The sequence below is a fragment of the Eucyclogobius newberryi genome, unplaced genomic scaffold (assembly GCF_026437365.1).
Source record: "Eucyclogobius newberryi isolate DKJ021-1_F unplaced genomic scaffold, fEucNew1.0.hap1 SCAF_5, whole genome shotgun sequence".
Lineage (NCBI taxonomy): Eukaryota > Metazoa > Chordata > Actinopteri > Gobiiformes > Gobiidae > Eucyclogobius > Eucyclogobius newberryi.
The window spans coordinates 24950358-24971162 of record NW_027316167.1 but is presented as its reverse complement, the minus strand read 5'-3'; the positions used below and the strand labels follow the sequence as shown (position 1 = coordinate 24971162).

The window sequence follows — 20805 nt, the reverse complement described above, 5'->3', positions numbered from 1 at the left end:
CTGTTGCCATAGATTATAACTATAGCAGACAAAAGCATAATATGTCTTCTTTAATGCTACAAATTGGTTTATTAAGTAGCACGTCCATGATAATTTAAATCTGACCAAATAAAAAGCACTATCCTGTATATGCTGCAATAATGAAATCAGCATACCATTAAAAAAATATGTTAATAATAATATAACAATAATATTGTCATACTAAGACCTTGAAAAGCAGAAACCCCACTTCCGACATACCGCTACACACAATGTTTTTCTTGTGTTCCTTCGAAGCTACTGTATGTCTGATTCATAACAAATTACCGTCACCTGACACACAAAGTTGAACCTCATAAGAGTCACTCAGTCCTGCACTAGCATGACCATTATTTTCTCTTTTCAAACTAGAAAACAGAGGCCAGCATTCAGAAGAGCAAAAGCGAGTTGGAGGACAAGGCATCACAAAGCCGATCTCCAGGGTGGATTATTGCTTGCTAAAAGAATGCTTTGAACGCTGGCCTTCTGCGGCGCCACCATCCGCTCTCTCTGGGACCGACACTTTTTTTCTAAATGTCATTTCTTTTGAGTCACATTTCTAATTTTTGCTCGCCGTGGTCTAAGTAAATAGGTCTGACTGTGAGTTTTTGTTCGCCGGTCCCAGGAGAGTGGTATGCATGCTCAGCAGAGAGACCTCTCACTGCAACCTCCCTCTAACATATTGATCAGGAATGGCCATTGGCGTTAGCCCTGTGAATAAAATGCTACTCAGCTGACTTCAATTCCCCTACTGAGAAATTGAATGGAAAGACAAAACCTTTAGCACTCTGTAGGCTGCCATTTATATCCACCCTTTTTTCCTCTTAACATCATCACCAGGCTGGAACAGAAAAAAGTCCAAAATGTCACCGACTGTAGAGCTCTCCTGTTGAGACCTTTGTAACAGATCAAGAGTGGCTATAACTGAGATTATTTATAATACACAGGCAAGTAGATTGTGTTTGTTTCCGCCTCTATGCTCAAAGTTTGTCGACATCAAAGAGAGGAATGCGCCTGACGTGTGCAACTCGACACATTTCCCCTCAGAAAGCAATAATCCCCCTGACATTTGAAATAGCACGCACATGAAACACAACATTTATGGAGAATCAGAGCACAGCGTGCTCCGTTTTGTATTCACATTATGGGATCAAGCTTTTGCTCTTTTTTGTGACTTGTTCGTTTGAGATGGCAGGGGAGAATCTCTTTGTTCTCCTTTTAAGCAGTACCAATTTTGTCATAAAATAATTGCTTTTCCATACAAGAAATCCATTCATTCAAATAGAAATTGAACCTTTTAGTTCAACTTTTGTCAGAATGTAAGTGTATGATAAATATACATAATGACCCAGTATACTATAATAATCTGCTTTCAATGTGTATTCCCTGAGAATCCGAATGAATTTAATCGGCAAGTGATTTACCATATATCATTTATTTATTTAGTAATTAATTTATTTGTGTATTAATCTATGAGCTATGTATTTAATATTAAATAATAATGCACAGTCCTCATAATGAAATTTATGTCTCATAAGCTTTTGCACTCTCAGTGGTCCTTTGCTTTCTGTTTGGCTGGAATATAGGGCAGTACAGTTTGGGTGCTCTTGTCAGAGACAGTCTGTGTGCTGCTGTTTCGTAATAGTTTTTTGCGGCAGCTGAGATTCTGGAGACCTTTCCTGGGTAGTGTGTGAGGACCTGTTATCCCTTTGACCGGGGAGGACACATAGGAAGGTTCTAGACAGTTATGGAGGAGCAAGTGCTCTGAGGAAGAACGTTTGGGAGTGACAGGGACAGTTAGGACACTGGGCTCACTGTCGCTGTCTGGAGTGGCACAGCCACTCTTATCCTCCTGTAAGTCCTCCTGCTCCTCCTCTGCTTCATCGTCATCATCACAGCACAACGCATGGTACAGGATCTTGTCGCTGAAGCGGACTCTCTCTCTGGTGCCCGATGTACGTGACGTTTTGTGGCTGTGCGTGGAGCTGCTGGCCTCTTCACTGGATGAGTCTGGAGTGATGATCCGGGGCCCATTAGGGATAGGAAGCCCTCCATTCATCTGGGAGTAGACTGAGGCAGTGGAAGGGGGTGGGGGCGTGGTCTGTGTGGGGATGGTCCCGTGGCCCAGCTCTGATTGTGCGTCTCCCGTCTGCTCTCCACTGAGGCTGGCAGCTCGGCGAGAGGCCACTCCTGCTGCCTCCAAGTAACTGCAGAACTCCCAGCTGTCCGACAGCACATCTGCATTGAGGAAGTCCAGCCTGAAGGCATCGCCAAGGCCACGCTCACTGCTGGATGTGCTGCTGGCTGTGGCCACCGTCCAGTCATCTGGCTCCAGGTCAAAGTCAAAGTCTGATGTTAGTTTGTCTATTTGGCCCACCACCTGCAAGGACAAAGACAAGAAAACATAATAGAGTCACATTACATATGTGTTTTTCCCCACCTGAAACAAAATATAGGATTCTGTAGTATTCTGAATATGATCAACATAATCGATTATGAAAGTATAAACCACTGAAAACAGTGGCTCGGCTTTTCAACCTAAATATGCAATTACCGGTACAAAGAAAAGATGCAGTGTATTCTTTATGGTGGGTCACCTGCATGTTCATCTATAGTCTGGATCTCACTTCAGGCCTGCAGTGGACAGGTGTTGGGGGTTAGAAGTGTGTCTTAGTTAAGTATCCAGTGAAGAGCTGCTCTCCTCAGAGGACGAGTCACGGCTCATCAAAGAGACTTCTGTTGCTCTAAAGGGAAAGCGAGTGACGAGTAAGAAGCCTTAAGAAGTGTTCAGACAGTTCAACCTGCGGCACACTGGCAGTCTAGCTGTTCATTTGATTTAAAGTTTCAATGGTACATCATACTATCATCGTATCAAATGTGCCATTGTCTTTTACCTTGTTAGGAAGTTAGGAAGTCTATCTTTGCTGCTGCCTCTATGAGGTAAAAACGCTGTGTTGCCACTTTTATCAATCACCTGTTACTCCAGGAATCACTGACCAATGAGGAACACCTCTAATTTCAGTCTGGTTTCATTTATATACCAAATCAGACAAAAGATTTCAAATGTTGTTATACTATTCTGTTCTAAATGTTAAGAAAAAGGTTTGGGAAGAAAAGTAGAAGCATAACCCCTTTAAAATATTTATTTAAAGCAGAACCAAGTAACTTCTTATTATGATAAAAGAAAGAGGAACAATCTTGGAAAAGGGATTTTGCTTCTGTTCTGACCATAACTTGTGCCCGTCATTGGTGAAGTAGTAGTTTAAAAACTTGGTGGTCCATCTGCAGCGGGCTACATTAATAGTAGCTTATCACCACCAGAGTCTAAGGCAATATTATTGTCAGTGCTTTTGTGTGGTTTGTCATTTGTCCAGGATTGGTTCAAGGTAAAAACGTTTTCAAAGGTAGCTATTCAAATATAAAAAAACAAAGCTAAGCTAACTGCCCTGACTCACGTGAGTCATAACATGCTTTTTCTCTCTCCCTTAGTGCAGCAGTGATGTGTGGCAGCCTCTGCTGCTGGTTAGCCTGACCCTGCCTGCAGTGGAGTATGTAGGCTAATTTAGCCTGATAAGTGTCTCTGTCTCTTTCTAGGTCACAATGCAGCACATGTTCACTGCAGCAACACTGAGCAGTGAGCACTAGACTCTGCTGTTTTCTCCACATGGTGTGACGAAGATAAGCAGATTGTTATAACAAAACAATGAATGTATAAATCTGACTGATATGCACTTCAAAATAATAGAAGATGTAACATTACAAGTAAGCATAAGAATAGAACAGTAGATGTCTTTCAGGCCCTACATACAGTAGTTCCCATTGGGCCGGGAGAAAAAGAAGTCATGTGTGCAGGATTTATCAAACATGCGTAAACAGAATTAGTCCAGTGCTCGTTCCCTATGCAATTCCCACTCATGTTTACTGTGCCAACACTTAATAGCCCAGTGCAGAGTCTTAGCCAGAATAATTAAAACACCTGTTTGACTTAATGGCAGCACACAGTTACAGGCCTAATCAGCTGTCTACGGGGACGCACTGGTCCAGATTTCTGCCCCCATTTGACTTGTAGCAAAATATGATACAAAATAATGTAACTGGCCATTTTTGATGAGAGGGATTGAGACTTTGCGCCACATGCAGCTGTGCACCTGATCACATTTCTGAGATGATTGCTCTCATGATTGCCTTGACAAAGTTTCAGTGAGAACAAATTTACCATCAGCAATGGCGAATAGTTGTCCATAATGGGAAAACTCACACACGTTTCTTTACAAGCTAAGCACTGATGTATGGGAAATTGGGTTTCATTGTCTTGCATCCCTCTGACTTGATATACCTCTGAAGTAAATAGAGGTTTTATTGTTTTTTAGTTTGAAAGGCATTGGTGAAATTGGGAAAGAGTTGTTGGTCCTAGGTTCTGTAACTTATTTAATCTGGAAAACGGGTAGAGTAAATAATTCCTAATTTCTGTGTGCACCTTGTTGCCATTACGAACTGGAGTGAGTCAGTTTAAATAAGACATAAAACAGCCACTAATTAGCAATACACTGCTTTTTTCTTGAACTTTGCAGAATAGTTAAAGCATAAAAACTGAGAATATAGTTCATTCATGTCCTAGCGCCACATACATATATATATGTGTGTATTTGCTGTGCATTGCATCATTATTTACGCTATGTTCAAGTGGCCTGTCTCCATCTGCTGTGTTGCCACCCGCTTCTTCCTGGAGTCATTTTCAGATGAGACTGAGGGAATTTTGCTGCACTTGTTTGTTAATTATGCAGCACCCAGCTTCAGGCACCGAGTAGGTTTTTAATCATGTAATCTGAAACATCATGTATTGACTATCGCCAATGGAGTGCTTTTTAATGTTATGTCTTTCTCTCAACATGCCACAGAGTTTGTGCATGCTACAGTGCAGCTCTTTTCAGCCTAGAAGCGCTGATGTCAGATAGGAGGTCTCAGCAATTATCTGAATGGCCTTGCATGCTGGCACCAAAGTAAAACATTAGCAAATATTGTTCAAATGTAGCTAGCTCCTGCCGCTTTCATCAAATTTTATGTCAAAAGAGCCTTGAGATTTCATTAGCTGTATGTATATAGTGAACCCTCGTTTATCGAGGGGGTTACGTTCCAAAACGAACCCGCAATAGGCAAAATCTGCTAAGTAGAATTATATTTTTTTATAGTTATTTTACAGTTATTATACAATGAAATACTCCATAAAACATTGAAGCTCACGCGCGCCGCTCTCACCGGCCTCTCACGCGCGCCGCTTTCACCGGCGTGTCCCACAGCTCCCACGCGCGCTCTCACCGGCCTCGCAAACTTCAATTTGGCAAGCGGTTTTACGTACGTGTACATTTTAATCCATAACGTTATTGACACACAGGTAGAGAAGACGCGGAGAGACTGTTTAGCCAATCAGAATGCAGAACACAATGCATGATGCAAATTCGCGAAAAGTGAACCGCATTATAGCGAGGGATCACTGTATATATGTGTGTATATATGTGTATATATATATATATATATATATATATATATATATATGTATATACACATATGTATATATACATACAAGGAAACAATGTGTCTAAACACTCTCATTTCTGTATTTAATTGGCTACCTGAAAAACTTAAAAGCATGGTGGCTTGAAACAAAATATAGTCTTTGTACAACAGCAGATGCAGCGACTTTTGCAGCACACCCTGATCATTTATTGAGGTTCTCCTTCATTGCCTGTGTCTGTACTATGGCCTAGTGCTAATGACCAGAAAAAGATGGTAGTTGCATGCTACAACAATCTACAATCTGTTTCCTGGAGATACTCCCTGGATTAGACACAAGCGCTGTCAAATGAGGCTGACCGCATGTCTCAGCATCCATACTGACCTGTATTCATTTTGATTATCAATGTAGCTTGTTCTATTCGAGGCAATTCAAAGGAAAGTATTTAGAGTTTATGAGAAACTAACCACTGATCAAGTTTAAACTAATTGTGCAGTGGATTTCTCAATCTGACACTTTGAACTACCTGGCTCTGCATTCTACACAGTACTGAATCAGAACAGAGGGTGAATGAGGTATAAAAGTTCTTGAGCTCTCCTGGGCCTTGCACTGAGCAGCTTATCAATTAACAAAATAAAATAGTGATGTAAAAATGTAAGTGGACAGTAAATTGCGGTTTTCAAAGAAGACGGCTGTATTGTTATCATTTATGACACTTTAGACACTTTAGACATACTAAATTGCAATTTTAAGCTAAAACAACTTATAAACAAGACAGTTTACGGTTGTCCAACTGAACACACAGAGATGAAACAGGTGATGAGACTGATATTCTTTGGTGAAGATTCCTTCTGTCTATTATTATAAACTATTGATTTAATTTAGATAAGAGTGTGTTTACCTGCTTTACATCTTGCAGCTTCTTCCAGTAGCCTTCCTGTGAAGCGTCACATTATGGTGTAGTTATGTGTCTTGTAGGCTGCTTACATGATTTGGCTGGACAGTTGTGGGAGTTTAAGCCCACTACTGTCTGACGCCTTCTCCGGGACTGCATCCCATGTGTGATACTTGCTACTCTAGATGACCTCTCTGATCCAGCTGTAGTATTTGTTACTTCCAGCACTGATGACCTAGCGAGGGTCCAAGGAGCATAAATGGTGATGAAGGAGCCTACATTTTATCACACACATGAGATGTAGTCCTGGAGAAGGTGTCAGTTTGGGGCATAAGCTTCTCCTACAGTCTGGTAAAACCATGTAAGCAGCCAACAAGACACGTCACAACACTATCCTGTGACTTTTCTGAGAAAGGCTACTGGAAGTAGCTGAAACATGTAAAGCAGGTAAACAAAACACTCCTGTCTGACTAAATTAAGATTAGATTGTTGCTCAAGACTGATATGGGTGCATACAGAGACATCAAGCCGTATCATTACCCACCCAAAATCGGGCGATCTACTGTGTTCAAGTAAAAACACTGAGAAAAAAAAGCTTCTAACACAGGGGTGGGCAAACTACGGCCCGCGAGCCACATCCGGCCCGCCGGGCCTTTCAATTCCGGCCAATTTTTTTTTTTTTTCCTTTTTTGCCCTCTGGCATCTGTCTGCACTTGTATCCTGAATAAATATGATGTGAAATTCAATAGCCTATATTTGACAGAAAAGTGATATTTTATTTGATATTTAATTTTTGGGATTTTTTAAATTTCACACCAATGATCGCGGGCCGGCCCTCCGCTACTTGCCCGGATTCGAATATGGCCCTCGGAGGAAAATAATTGCCCACCCCTGTTCTAACACCTCCACTGCATTTCATGTAGCTACTTTCACAAACACTGTGAAAAATACGTTGCGTTAGTTTTGGCCGTTTTCTCAGACGCTCTTGCACCAGTTTGGTCGCTGAAGCCTAGCAAACATCATTCTATTTAAATGATGCAGCACATTGCTGTAGTGACTCTTAAGTGCTCTAGAATTTTTTTTGATGAAACCAATCGTTAAATATGAGCGCGACGAATTCACTCGCGACCCGCGATAAACGCAATGGTTTTTTCAGACATTATTTGACTAGTTTTCCTCATAAACAATCCATTTAGACATGTTTACTGCAAATAACTTTAGTGTGCGTGGTTTTAAAAAGGAGAAGAGACTGATCAGACAGAGTCTGAAGAGGAGACTGTCGCTGCTGTTGCGGGAGGAGACGATACAATGATTAGACTGGCGAGGTTCAGAGAGACAATGATAATAAATAAACAAAATAATCTAAGGAAGGAAATTCACACAATGGAAAAGTTTGAAGGCTAATTTTACACTAATAAAGAATAATATGAAAGCCTATAGTCTGCTTGTATCCAAACATAGTGCTACATATGCCATCAAACCTTTTCCCTTTGTCCCCAAAGAAGGGTATTATGTGTTGACTAGTTCTACATAGAATAGTGTTTGAAATAATCATAACAACATTTAGAAAATATCAGCCCGATATCAGTTACTGGCCAAAGCTTTTCCCATAACATTGGTATTAGCCCAAAATGTCCAAATCGGTGCACCTAAAAAATAAATAAACTCCACAGAGCTCCAAAGCAAACTGGTCTCGGGTGCCAGGGCCATTCGAAGTGTGGCTTTAAATATTAGCATAATATAAACGTTCACGTTTAAATTGTAAATTTAAAAGTTAAATTGTCTGTAGTGTACACCTTTGATCTATATTTAACTATCTTAAGTACTGTGTGTATTTTTTTATAGAGGAGGACTCTCATGTCTGTGTAACTGTGAGTCACTGTCTGGGGGTCTTTGTGGTTTAATTAGATTACGCAGCACTGAATCTGAGAATCACTACAGGCCTCTATTTCCTGATAATTTTTGGAAACAGACTACTTTATTACAAATTAGAAACACACGGTAGAGTAAACATTTACTCATCTTTGGCCCTTATCTTGAGAACTTCATTCTAGTCCAGGGGTGGGTAAACTACGGCCCGTGGGCCACATCCGGCCGCCGGGCCTTTCAATCTGGCTTGGTTGATTGGCTTGGCAAGCTTGTCCAAGTAATATAATGTTTTTTATTTATTTTTTTCCTTTTTTGCCCTCAAGCATCTGTCTGCACTTGTATCCTTAATAAATATGACGTGAAATGAATTCAATAATAGATTCCATAGCCTATATTTGACAGAAAAGTGATATAGATAAGTGATATTTAATTTTTCGGATTTTTTTTTTTCACACCAATGATCGCGGACCGGCCCTCCGCTACTTGCCTGGATTCAAATATGGCCCTCGGAGGAACATAATTGCCCACCCCTGTTCTAGTCTGTAAGAGTCTAGTCTTGCTGATTGAAATCAAGCTTGTTTTACTCCTTGAGCCATGTGCTCTATAATTGTACTTACATTGTGCTGCCTGTGAGCCCTCAGTGGACTTTGTTGTGTGTCTTTAAGCCTACTGTGTCATGCTTGTGTAGGCAGCTATGTTGGACTAAAGTAGTAGAAATTACATATAGCAGGCAGCCATGATTATAATTACAACACAATTGTTACAAATGTAAATTTAAACCTGGGGGACAGATATGACCAGACGTTGTAATTTACAATAGGGTGGATATTGTTGAAAAGTTACTGTGGAATTATTTACTACATCATTTTATTTATTTAACCAGGATAATACCACTGATATTTCTGAACCTGACTTTCAGGGAAGTCCTGGCCTCTATTTATGTTTTAAGTGGAAAGAAACAACCGGAGAAAACTGAGGAAGACACTGGGAGAACATGCAAAAGAAAGAACACAAATAAAGGCCAAGCAAAACAAAACAATAAAAAGCAGTGACTAAACCTGACTGAACTTCAAAATCCAACAGTGCTAAACTAATAAGGTAAAGAAAAAAAAGTGTTTTGTTTTTAAAGGAAATCAGAACGAAATCTATACCTGGACCATAGTTTGACAGTTTTTCTCGCATCTCAGATTCGTAAAACATAACAAAATTAAAACATTTAATTATAACACAAACACCGGAACTTCAAAATAAGTAGTCATAAATGTGTCAAATATAAAACCTAACACTACATGAATGTAAAACCCATGGTTCATAATTGAAGTCCCCTTTAAGTCTACTACACTTCATTATGAACACTACTATCAAGCAAGAAAGAGTCAATAATAAATCACTTTGGTCATGAATATTCCTCATTGAACAGAGCTCATTTTTCTCTTGTTGAGGTCAAGACACCTACGCTTGAGGAATTTAGTGAAATAAACAATCTTGAGTGATGGCACACCCACGTTACCTCCCCACCTTTCCCAAGTAGGCCACGGATATTGACTTGATCTCCAACTTCTCTTGTCATTGCTTCCAGGACTCGCCGCCATGTCTATCGGTGACAATCTCCAGGGTGGCTGCTTCGGAGAGTGACAAAACCTGTCAGGGTGAGTCACGTTCACTCTCTCCCCAGCGACTAGCGGGACATCTGTGAGTCCACAACACCTTTATCAGATATGGCACTACCTAAAGCTCTCCCGCCTTTAACAACAAGCAACTAGGAGGGAAGAGAAGCTGGGCTGACTTTACAGAGACCTATTTGCAAACAAAATCACCAGGAGGCATTCCCCACAAGGCACCATCTGGCTGCCACGCGTACCTGTTCTCATCACTTTCACAATCACACTGTCTGTTATTTATAGTGCTGCTGTCCATCTGTCCATGGACCGCATAGAGAACAACCACAAACTTGTAAAGTGAAAAGTCCTTTAAGGTTGAACTGGCACTAACATTATTGCTCCAGTCAAATCCAAAGGGTTGGATTATGAAAATATATATTGACAACAGCAATTTGACTAATTGCTTTAGAAATATAATTAAATGCAATAGCAATGGGTGTATAAACTGTCTGGTTAGTTGGATAACTAGTCCAAAAAGCGTTAAGCCTTATTAAGATTATATTTAAAAGTAGTCATCATTGATTGGACTTGTAAACCAATCAGAGAGCTTACTGACTTTTATTAAATTTGCCGCGAGTGCAAGAAAGGGTGATGGAAAATGGAGAAGATATTTGGAAAAGCTAGTTTGCTAAATATTTGTAAATGCTTTAAATTAATGTTTTGACTAAATCTTATTTTTTAAATTTTCATGAAATTGGTTTAGTCATTTATTCTATTCAATGGTTATTCATACAATCCAATTCAGCTTTAAAAATAGCATAGCATTAACTGCGTTTCCGCCACCTTACCAGCAAGAGGTGGAGCCGTGTCATGGAATTAGACATACACCGATGCTATTCCTTAACACATAGAGAACACAATTCAACCTAGAATATGAAACGACACAGAAACATCAGACATTTGTGTGGCATGCATGGGAGAAAACGCGGGGACTGTGTCAGCCAGGCCGTTGTAAGGAGCCTGGCTGACCCTCCTGCGTCTCACCCCCGCGTCTCACCTCGTTTTTTCCCATGCTGGTTGGTTTTATTAGATATTCTGGAATAGGCGGGTCACATTTCTCATTGGTCAGCCTCACATCAAGGCACTTGGTATTTTTCCGTAGAGATCAAGCCTTGGGTAAACATTACCCAGACCCCTCTGGGTTATCACCCCCCCTCGGGTAAACATCCTTTGGCCATCTTTATGATACCTTCACAAACAAATGCAGTTTGTCACACACCCGTTCTTCTCTTAGACTAATGATGCAGATAAAATATCACTATTATGCAGATAAAATACATCACAGAAATATACTCATATATTCACATTTTATCACAAGCCGCCAAATATTGCATTTTGAATCTTTAATTTGCATAAAGGTTTATACGCTAGCTTGAGGCGGATTTTGTTTTATGTGCATAAAAGTTAAATAGAATTTTGAACGCTTTTAGTAATTCATGAAGCGTATATTACAACTCATATGACCATCGGACAGACCTTTACCAGACGTGCCGAAGCAAACACAGGTGTGAACAAAGCCAAAATAATCCACATGATCCCATCATGTGATTTGCAGCAAATCCTCCAGAAAAGTACAACTAAACAAACATTGCTGCGCCACTCATGGCTTGAAGCTCAGGCTAAAAACAAAACATGTTGGCCAACTATACCTTACCCAGAAACACACACGCACGCTTTAATCTTTATTAGAGGAAAAACTCTGGGATAGTTTATGTTTGTCAAAACTTATATAATTATTAAAGTGTTAACAACCTGCTAAACTTTGGACATGACAAAACCAAACAGCATGGTGCACCCTCTGTAGGATTAGTGGTGTCACGACACAGAACAGACCGGCTCTGGTAATCAGGTAATAAACACTAAGATATATCGAACGGGTGTCAAACTTGTTTTTGGCCGCAGGCCAAATTTCGTTGCTCAGGCTGGGTCGTGGGCCGAACATAGTGTAAAAAAAAGAAAGAAAAAAAAAGATAATAAATAGCAGGAGAAATATTTTGAGTACATAATCATGCATCAGCAGAAGGAACAGGAATATGGACTGATATGATTCTGATATTAAATGTTGATATCACAGACCTGTTGGCTGTTGCTGCACAAACTCAATATAAGCGAACTATTTTTATAGTTTAAGCTTATCTTTGTGACAAATTATTCATGTAGTGAATCAGATAAGTCCATTGTGTTTGTATTCACGGCCACATTAGTGTGGACACAGCAGCTTCACTCGATCATGTTCATACTTTATTACACTCTGACCTGTGTATTTACCGTGGCTCCTGATCTGTTCAGGTTTGCACTGGTTTGGATGTTTTCCTCACATATCATCATCACAGAAGTTTGTTTTCTTGTTGTTAGCTCTACATTAGCACCGCTTTTTGAACAGCTCGAACGTCCACAAAAGTGCCTCCTTCCTTTCTGCCATGTGTTTTCCAAAGCCGCACGTCTCTTTCCCCACTCAGACCTCTGCTCAAGTTTGTAAAATTTAGTGCGCGTCGACCATGGATGTATTATATTATCTGGATAGGGTACGCCCCCTCTGCCTCTGGCTCCAAATTGAGTAGTGGCCACTTCGCAGAATGCAGCCTATTGGTCGGACCATTTCAGGAGTTCGGCCTCTAAAATTACCAAACATGCTAAATTGTTTTTAGTCTAAAAATAAAATAGAAGGAATTTCACTCTTCAACTGTTTCTAAAATACTTAAAAAATACATTTTTAACCTCCCGGTGAACGGTGTACGCGCACCGAGCGCGCACGTAACCCTCATGAACGAGCCTCAAAAGAACATGTGACGGAAACTAAACACAAGCAGAAGAAAGTGACGAGACGAGACCACGATACACGTAAGTTGTGTTTGTATGTCATTCCTCACGTTTCACACATCGTTCCATATGAAGTGTAAAACAACGATTACACAGTTAACACGAGTTAACACAAGTTAACACGAGTTAACACGAGCTAACGTAAGCTAAAGTTTAGCTACACAAAGATGCAACAACACGTCGTGATGGCTCATGCTTCTGCAAATAAATAACTAATTATTTCTCTTACTAAATGTTCTAAGAGACAAGAGGTTATGCATAGATCAAGGAAAACTAGAGAAAGAAGGGAAATAAAGTGATGTTTGTATTATGTGCTATAAAAAAACAACCAATAATTCAAATATAACCTGCTATAATGGGTCATATCTTACACATATAAATGTAAAGGTGTTTAAAAGTGACAGTGCTGTACTTACAGGGGCTGAGACGACATTTGAGGTTTTATTACATATTTCATAATGAAGTGTGCTGTGTTTAAACAAAGCACACGCTTGTTTTGTATAGGAATGTCATGGATTTACTTCCATGGAATATGTAGAGATTTAGCAAACATGTCAGTTATGTTCTAACTTCTAAGGTTTAAACTTATGCATAAATAAATTACTTTTGGTTCTAGCCTTAAAAATGAATGTGAAAAGAGGAACTTTTGTGTTACAGAGCGAAATGTAAATCTGTCAATAACATATTCCAGCTTTTCTCTGTTAAATGTGCAGAATATATCAACGTTCTAATGAGTACCTTTCTCATCTTCAGAGTGCTGACCAGTGAGTTTAGTCTGTCTGTGCTGACCAGAGCTCTACAGGTCACTACAGGTCACTGCAGGTCACTACAGGTCACTACAGGTCACTGCAGACCTAATCACTGCAGACACAGAGTCATCTCAAGTAAACTCCTGACGACTCCAAAGCAAAAGGTATTTTAATAATAACTTGTGCCTCGACTAAAAGTAAACAGTGTAGAATCAGTACTTTTGAATTTATAAAATGTCTGTTTTGTTATGACCAAAAAAACTAAATGATAATTGTTCTTCAAAAGAGACACTCCTGTGTCACATGTGTCTGTGAAGCAGCTTCATGACAAACATATGAAGTGTATGTTATATGACTTTTATAAATCTAATACATATGAAGTGTATGTTATATGACTTTTATAAATCTAAACATATGAAGTGTATGTTATATGACTTTTATAAATCTAATACATATGAAGTGTATGTTATATGACTTTTATAAATCTAATACATATGAAGTGTATGTTCTATAACTTGTATAATCTAAACATATGAAGTGTATGTTCTATGACTTGTATAATCTAAAGCTGTGACATGTTCTGTTTGTCTCTGTCATACGATGGAGCTGAACGGTGCAATTACTGAAGTACAGAAGACTGCGTAGCCATGGAAACAAAGTCTTGTTAAATACTGAGATATTCAGTATTTAACGCAATAATGTCACATTCATGCGCATATAACTGATGTAAAAAGAGTGTTTATTTTACCATTATTATTAGTATTATTTTGTCTTACGCTGTTTTTATTTTATCTTTATCTTTATTTTCCTCCTCCATTCCTTATTAAGGTATGAGAGGTTCTGTCTATAGGAGTTTTTGTTTATAAGAGTTCTTCTATTAAGATCGATCTATTAAGAGTGTTTTTTAAACTTCCTATAAGTTTTCTGTCCTTTTCCTCTGGATCTACTGTGTTGCAACAACGACATTTCCTCATGTGTGGACAATAAAAGAATATCTTATTTTATTCAGTTTGTTCTATTTGACTTATACAGGTTGTTTTATCATTGTTAATATTTTTATGTTGCACTGAATCACCAAAGCAAGTTCCACTGTTTGTGAATTCTTTTCTTTGACAATGGCAATACATTTTTTGATTCTATTAATGATGATAATAATAATGAACAGTACACAGACTCCAAAACTCCTTAATAAGGGACTCCCACATTGTAGCTTTAAAACTCATTGTAGCTTTAAAACTCAACTAAAACTGGCTAAAATCAATTTATCATTTAAGATATTCCTTTATTGTCCCACATGGGGAAAAATATAATCAGATTTGCATTTATTGAACAAGTTCATTCATGTTCATTATTCGTATTAAATACATTAATAAACACATGTGTTTTGTATTTATTAAAGATTGACATGATACAAAAACGACACAAAAGGAAACTGAATATAATTAAATACTGCTTAACTCAATTATGTAACAGAATCGATGATTATATTTAGGCCCGAGCGTCACAAGCTGGCGAGAGGCCTATTAATCTCGTAAGGCCGTGCGAAGCACGGCTGCGAAAGTGCGCACGAAGTGCGCACGAAATCGAGCGCGAAGCGCTCGCCCACTTCCAAACACTCACTAACGCACTCCTTCACTCACGCACGCCCCGTGCATACTAATTAGTAGTAGGAAAATGGAACTTTACCGTTGTAAACGGGCGAAGCCCGTGCAAAAGTACGCACTAAACGAGCACTTTACATTGGGATGACGACCGCGAAGCGGTTGTCATCCCAATATAAAGCACTCATTTGCGCTAAGTAGCTCACGAATACGTTCCCCATCTCTTGCATGTTCCGTGCATATAAGCATGTAATGCAAAAATTGAACATTATTACTGTATAGAGGGCCAAAAACACAAAGTGGGCGGAGCCCACTCAAAATTAACGAAAGTACCCGTCAGTGACCAGGGACCCACACCATGAGGTAGGAAAGCGCGAGCGCTTTCCGAAAATGTATAGTTCATGATATTTGAAAAATGGGAAACATTGTTTTCGCATCGGAATATTATTCTTTCTTTCTTTCTTTCTTTCTTCTTCTTCTTCTCGGGACCAACCCCCCTATTTTTCACCCAGTGAACATTGACGAAAAGTCACAAAAATTAGCACACCTCTAAAAATCGTGCCTCTCTACATTCTGGCTATTTCCTTTTTCTAAAATTAAAAAAATTGGCGCGTCAGCGCCCCCAAATGTACCAAAAATGCATTGAGAGGTGGGAAATGACCCAAAAAAAATCTGATCGTAGAATCATGAAATTTGGCGCAGAGGTAGATGGTGACAAGAGAAGTAAAAAATATTTTTACGGCAACGCCGTCCGCCCAACCAAATGTCGGCCATATTGCTTCAAAAATGGCTAAACATGACTTCGGAGTTTTTCCAAACGTCGTATTTTTACGAACTCCTCCCAGGGCGTTGGCCCTAAAAAGCTGAAATTTGGTGAAAATGCTACTGAGGAGTGGGACATCAAAAGTTATCCAAATTATATTGATACCTCTCACGGTCTCTGAGCGGCGAAGCCACAAACTGTAGCAAGAATTTCAGAAATCTCCCAAATTTAACATTTCTGCCGTTTGCGCCGATAAAGTCCGAATTGCGTCAAATTAGAATCAGTTGTTAAACTCTTTGCCCTAAACCTACTTGAAGTGAACTAAATTAATTTGGAGCCACAGTGCCCCCTACAGATTTTATATGGGGGTTAAATATTTAGTTTTGCGAAATTATATGAAATTTGACACACAACTCAATTTTGGCATCCCCATCAAAAAAGTCAATGAGACCCATGTCATAATTGTTATGGCTTTGCCGTAGCGATGACCAAAACCTTCCATGTTATTCCAATGGGGAAATCGCCAGAACATGTTTACACTTTAGACTTTCACAAACTCCTCCCAGGGCGTTAGCCCTATTAACCTGAAATTTGGTGAGACTCATCTTCAGGGGTGGACCATCAAAAGTTATCCACATTTTTATTCTAAGAGTCACGGTGTCTGTGCGGCAAAGCCGCACATTTTGCCAAGAATTCAAAATAAAATTGCTTTTTGATGGTAAAACAAAGGGGAGAAGATGTGACAGCGTCACAGATTCAGCAGTAGATGTAATAAAAGGACAATTGGGGCGCGTTAGCGCCCCCTCCTCTTGCGGCGTGGCGGCGGCGTGGCGAGGGCCGATCATTGCCGCTTGCGGCTATATTTTATATTTCTTCTCATCTGATTAAAAAAAATGCATATTGGCCAAATTATATTATGTAAATAAATAACTGAAAAGTTAATAACAAAATAAATACCCAAACCAAAAACTACAGAAAATGATGAGGACGTTATTCCACCTCTAAATGTAATTCATTGTCATTAAACCAGACTTTTTATCTTAACACTTCTTTATAATTCTCTTAAATATCAGAGCTTTACAACATGATACATGTATATTTATAGATGGATATAACAATTCATCATTATACGTTACGTAAACAGACTATTTCAAGCCGAATTATTCCAAAAGTCCGTGTTGACTCTTCTCGCGACATGCGCGCTCCCGACGCCAAAGCCTCACGGCGATGACGTCACAAAAGTGGGAGGAGATATACCACTGTTCAGGAAGTAATGCGGAACTAAAAAACTTTTTTGGAACCATGCGCCAATGAGCAGCTCCATAGGTTTCAATGGCGGCCATCTTGGCTTCCGGGGGCTTGACGTCGACGCTTCTCAGCCCTCCGCACTCGCTCCAGCAGCTCTGAGCATTGCGGAGGAGGGGTGGCTGCTGCAAAGAACTGTAGTGATACTCTACATAGCTATCGGAAATTAACAAATAAAAATAAAGAAAAGTTTTGCGGGCCGGGTTAAACCGTCTGAGAGGCCGGATGTGGCCCTGGTTAAGAAGGAGACGGATCTAAATTTGCATTTGTTATTTGATACACTTATGCAAATTTTAATAATGTATACATTTTTAAGGGTGGAATTGCAGTTATGGATGGTTAATATGGTCATCAAAACACAGATGTGCTGGCAAAGCTTTCTGTTTTTTTGCACTGCTCTGCTCTTTTAATTGCATATTGAAATATTGACTCAAAAATATGTCACTGGCAGCTTTGCATACAGAAAATACATATATGTCCCACTTGCTTATTTTCTTTTGTAAACAATTGAGTTGATTTGCATTTTCCAGGCTGTGGGTGTGGGTGAGTGTGTGCTCAGATAATTATAGTGAGCCGAGTTGGCAGAGAGACACTGGTGGTTGGTTGTAGAGGTGTTACCTCACTCTTCTGAGAACTTCCTGCCAGAAGAGCTTGGTAAACAAACCTAAGAGAAGAAGCCTATTTATATAGATAATTCATTAATTATTTCAATTTTTACGCTTTAGACTAAATGCAATACATTTCTATCTTAATGAGGCAACCAATGCACACAATTTACATTCCATAGCTAACAGAATGAGTATTTTTAAAGTGTGTTTTACACTAACTTAGGCCAAAGGTAGTCATCTGGACTGTGTTTTTGAAACCATGATTTTTTGACTCCCATTCAAAAGTCATTTTCAATATGATGGTACTGGCCTTAGAAACTAGAATTTATACTGAGCTGGACTTATCCAGCTCAGTATAAATTCTTCCCTAAAATGAGTAGTTTTAACCTGAAACTTCTTTACCTTTGTTTACTTGCTCACCAGGTTATTGGTCATTCTAACCATCAATCTGCCTGACTGGCCCTCAAGGCTGTTGAGTAGCTGATGAGCATGACTTGACCATGGTGTGAGGATATTACGGTAGTGTAAATAGAGTGCAGATTATACCTTCACCTACCATTTCAGAGATGTAGAAAAATATTCAGTTGTAGTCATCTGGACTCTGTTTTTTTTTAAAAATGAATAATCATTTAAATAATAATCATTAATAAAAAAAAAAGAGTCCAGATGACTACAACTTAATCTTTTTCTACAATGGAACACTCCCGGACAAATGAGGGATTACACCGACATTTCAGAGATGTAGCCACTTAAATAGCTTCCGTCTCCAGTTTAAAACCACTTCACACTGCTTAAAATTTGCACTTCACTGTTTTCAAAGAAGTGATTTGTTGACAGCCGATTTGTTGACAATCCAAATTTGAATACCATTTGTATACAGTCTTTTGTGTAATGGCAGTTTCGTGTCCCCAATGTAATGCTTCTTCCTTACAATTGAATACAGTACAGGGCTCAGATTAAGGATTTTCACTTGTATAGCGGTGCTGCTAAACAATCCGTTCATTTTTTCAAATTTGGATAGCAATTTAATAATTGCATAGCAAAACACAAAAGTGACTAACAATCAATATTTTTCATTGATGTAACAAGATTATTTATTTCAAATGTATTTGTAAACATTCTATTTAAAAAAAAAGCTCCTAACAAATGAACTTTTAAACACTTTTTAAACATTTTTTTTTTTTTAAACCCAGAAAACTTGCAATTAAAATTAGTTGTTGAACAAATTAATTAACACCAAGTTAGATTAACTTATTTACAACTTTCTTCCATATCATCACCAATCAGATGACCATTTGCAGGAGTCTCATTTACATATTAATTGTCTTTACACTCACAAAAAATATGTGTTAAGCTTCTGATGGAAAAATAAAGGTTGCTGTGGCGTCCATCATGGTGTATTTATTGTGTTATTCAAATTGTACTGCTCTATTTCACGTTCCATTCCAGCTATAAAACGTTTCCATTTTTCGTTTTGCTATTTGATGATGGTCTCTAAGTACTTCGTCTCGGCTCCGGCTGCACATTCGGATCAGTGTGATTCGCTGCGCCCAAAATATGCATCTGATTGTTAAAAACGAGGTTGTGTCACTTGGCAGTGTAAATATGAGTATTTTGGCATGTGAATGATCTGCAAACAGTTTTGCGTTTAGGAGCTATTGAGCTCGGAAGTCTGTATCTGTGACGCTAACTTTACCGCACATGGCTCCTCCCACTTTCAGACTCGCGATCTGTGACAGCAGCGGGACTCGTCATGTCAACACAGCGTCCTACATGTGTCATGCCGTTATTGACGATCGATTGACGAGTGATCAGTACTTTTTAGGCGCTTTGGTTATACAATTGAACACACATTTTTGTATCGCAAAAGCTACGATACAAAAGCACTTTTTTCTGACGAACGCATCGCATTTGAGAGAAATTGCTTCGCATTTTGCGATGCGATACCGCTTATTCTGAACCCTGCAGTAAATTGCTGTTTTACCTCAAAATGTAATTTAAAAGGGATCCTTTTTCCCCTCGTCCATATGTAATATTGGAAATGGGTCCCTTATTCCAAGGTTTATGTTGTTTTATCAACTCTCCATCACCCCCAGCCCATATATTTATACCATTATAAGTACATGTATACCTGCTTCTCACAAATAAACTCTAGTCTATGCTTCAAGGTGAAGGACGGGGGACTTCTCAATTTTTCCCTGCTCGGAATTCAAATCTCGCTCCTGTGCTGTACATTACCAATTCATAAATATTGGGCCTATTGTACGGCACTGTTGACACAATTTGGACACTATGAAAAATGGAGACGCAATGCCCCATATAAAGCACATTTGTCTTTTCTATAAAGATGGCAGAAGAAAGGGTTTGAAGAGATGGAGCTGCTGCAATTAGCAGGTATAGAGATGTGCTGTGGGTGCTTAGCAGGCCATCTGTGTGGAACGCTAAAGTGAGTTTTGTTGCCACTGAGGTCTCCCTTCCCTCATCCCTTGTGACCCTTTCTGCTACCGGCTGGCAGCAAATGAGCTACGGTTGCTTTGTTGGCGTGATGCAATAACTGCTGTTTGTCAGGCACCTTTTTGATGTAACCCGCTCCCTTTTCACACTCCATTCTGCAAGCTTCCTGGAAATATTTGAAGCATTCGACTGATTAATAATCCATAGAACCCATAGCCGTGGGTAAATGCTGGACTAGTGTGAGAGTCTTTACTTGGCCACTATTTTGACAGCTTTCACTGTAACTCTTATTTCTGACAAGAAAAGTTTGACTGTTGACAGCAAAGTGGTTAAATGCAAATAAGTATAGGAGTTGCACGCCTACTGAATTTCCAACCTAAGAACTCTTTGTAGGCTGTTTTCACTTTAGTGCTTTCGCTTGCATTGCACTCGAGCGCCAAGGTACAATACGCATTTCCTTAACACAATTGCTTGCCAATGCCCGATCTCATCAGTTCTCAGAAGCTAAGCAGGACAGTACATGGATGCGAGACCAGATGCCAAAGCAGAT

At 39.3% G+C, this 20805-nt stretch overlaps 1 protein-coding gene across 2 annotated transcripts in view; it reads right to left on the bottom strand.

Annotated features, from left to right (window-relative positions):
- Positions 1-1434: 1434 nt before the first annotated feature.
- The window catches only part of insyn1 (inhibitory synaptic factor 1), a 52657-nt gene continuing 33286 nt past the window's right edge, over positions 1435-20805 (bottom strand). For both annotated transcript variants that reach the window (XM_072464882.1, XM_072464883.1), the window contains one exon: positions 1435-2398. In XM_072464882.1, the coding sequence (XP_072320983.1) occupies positions 1568-2398 (831 nt within the window). In that variant the 3' untranslated portion in view covers positions 1435-1567. The remainder of the gene's footprint in view (positions 2399-20805) is intronic.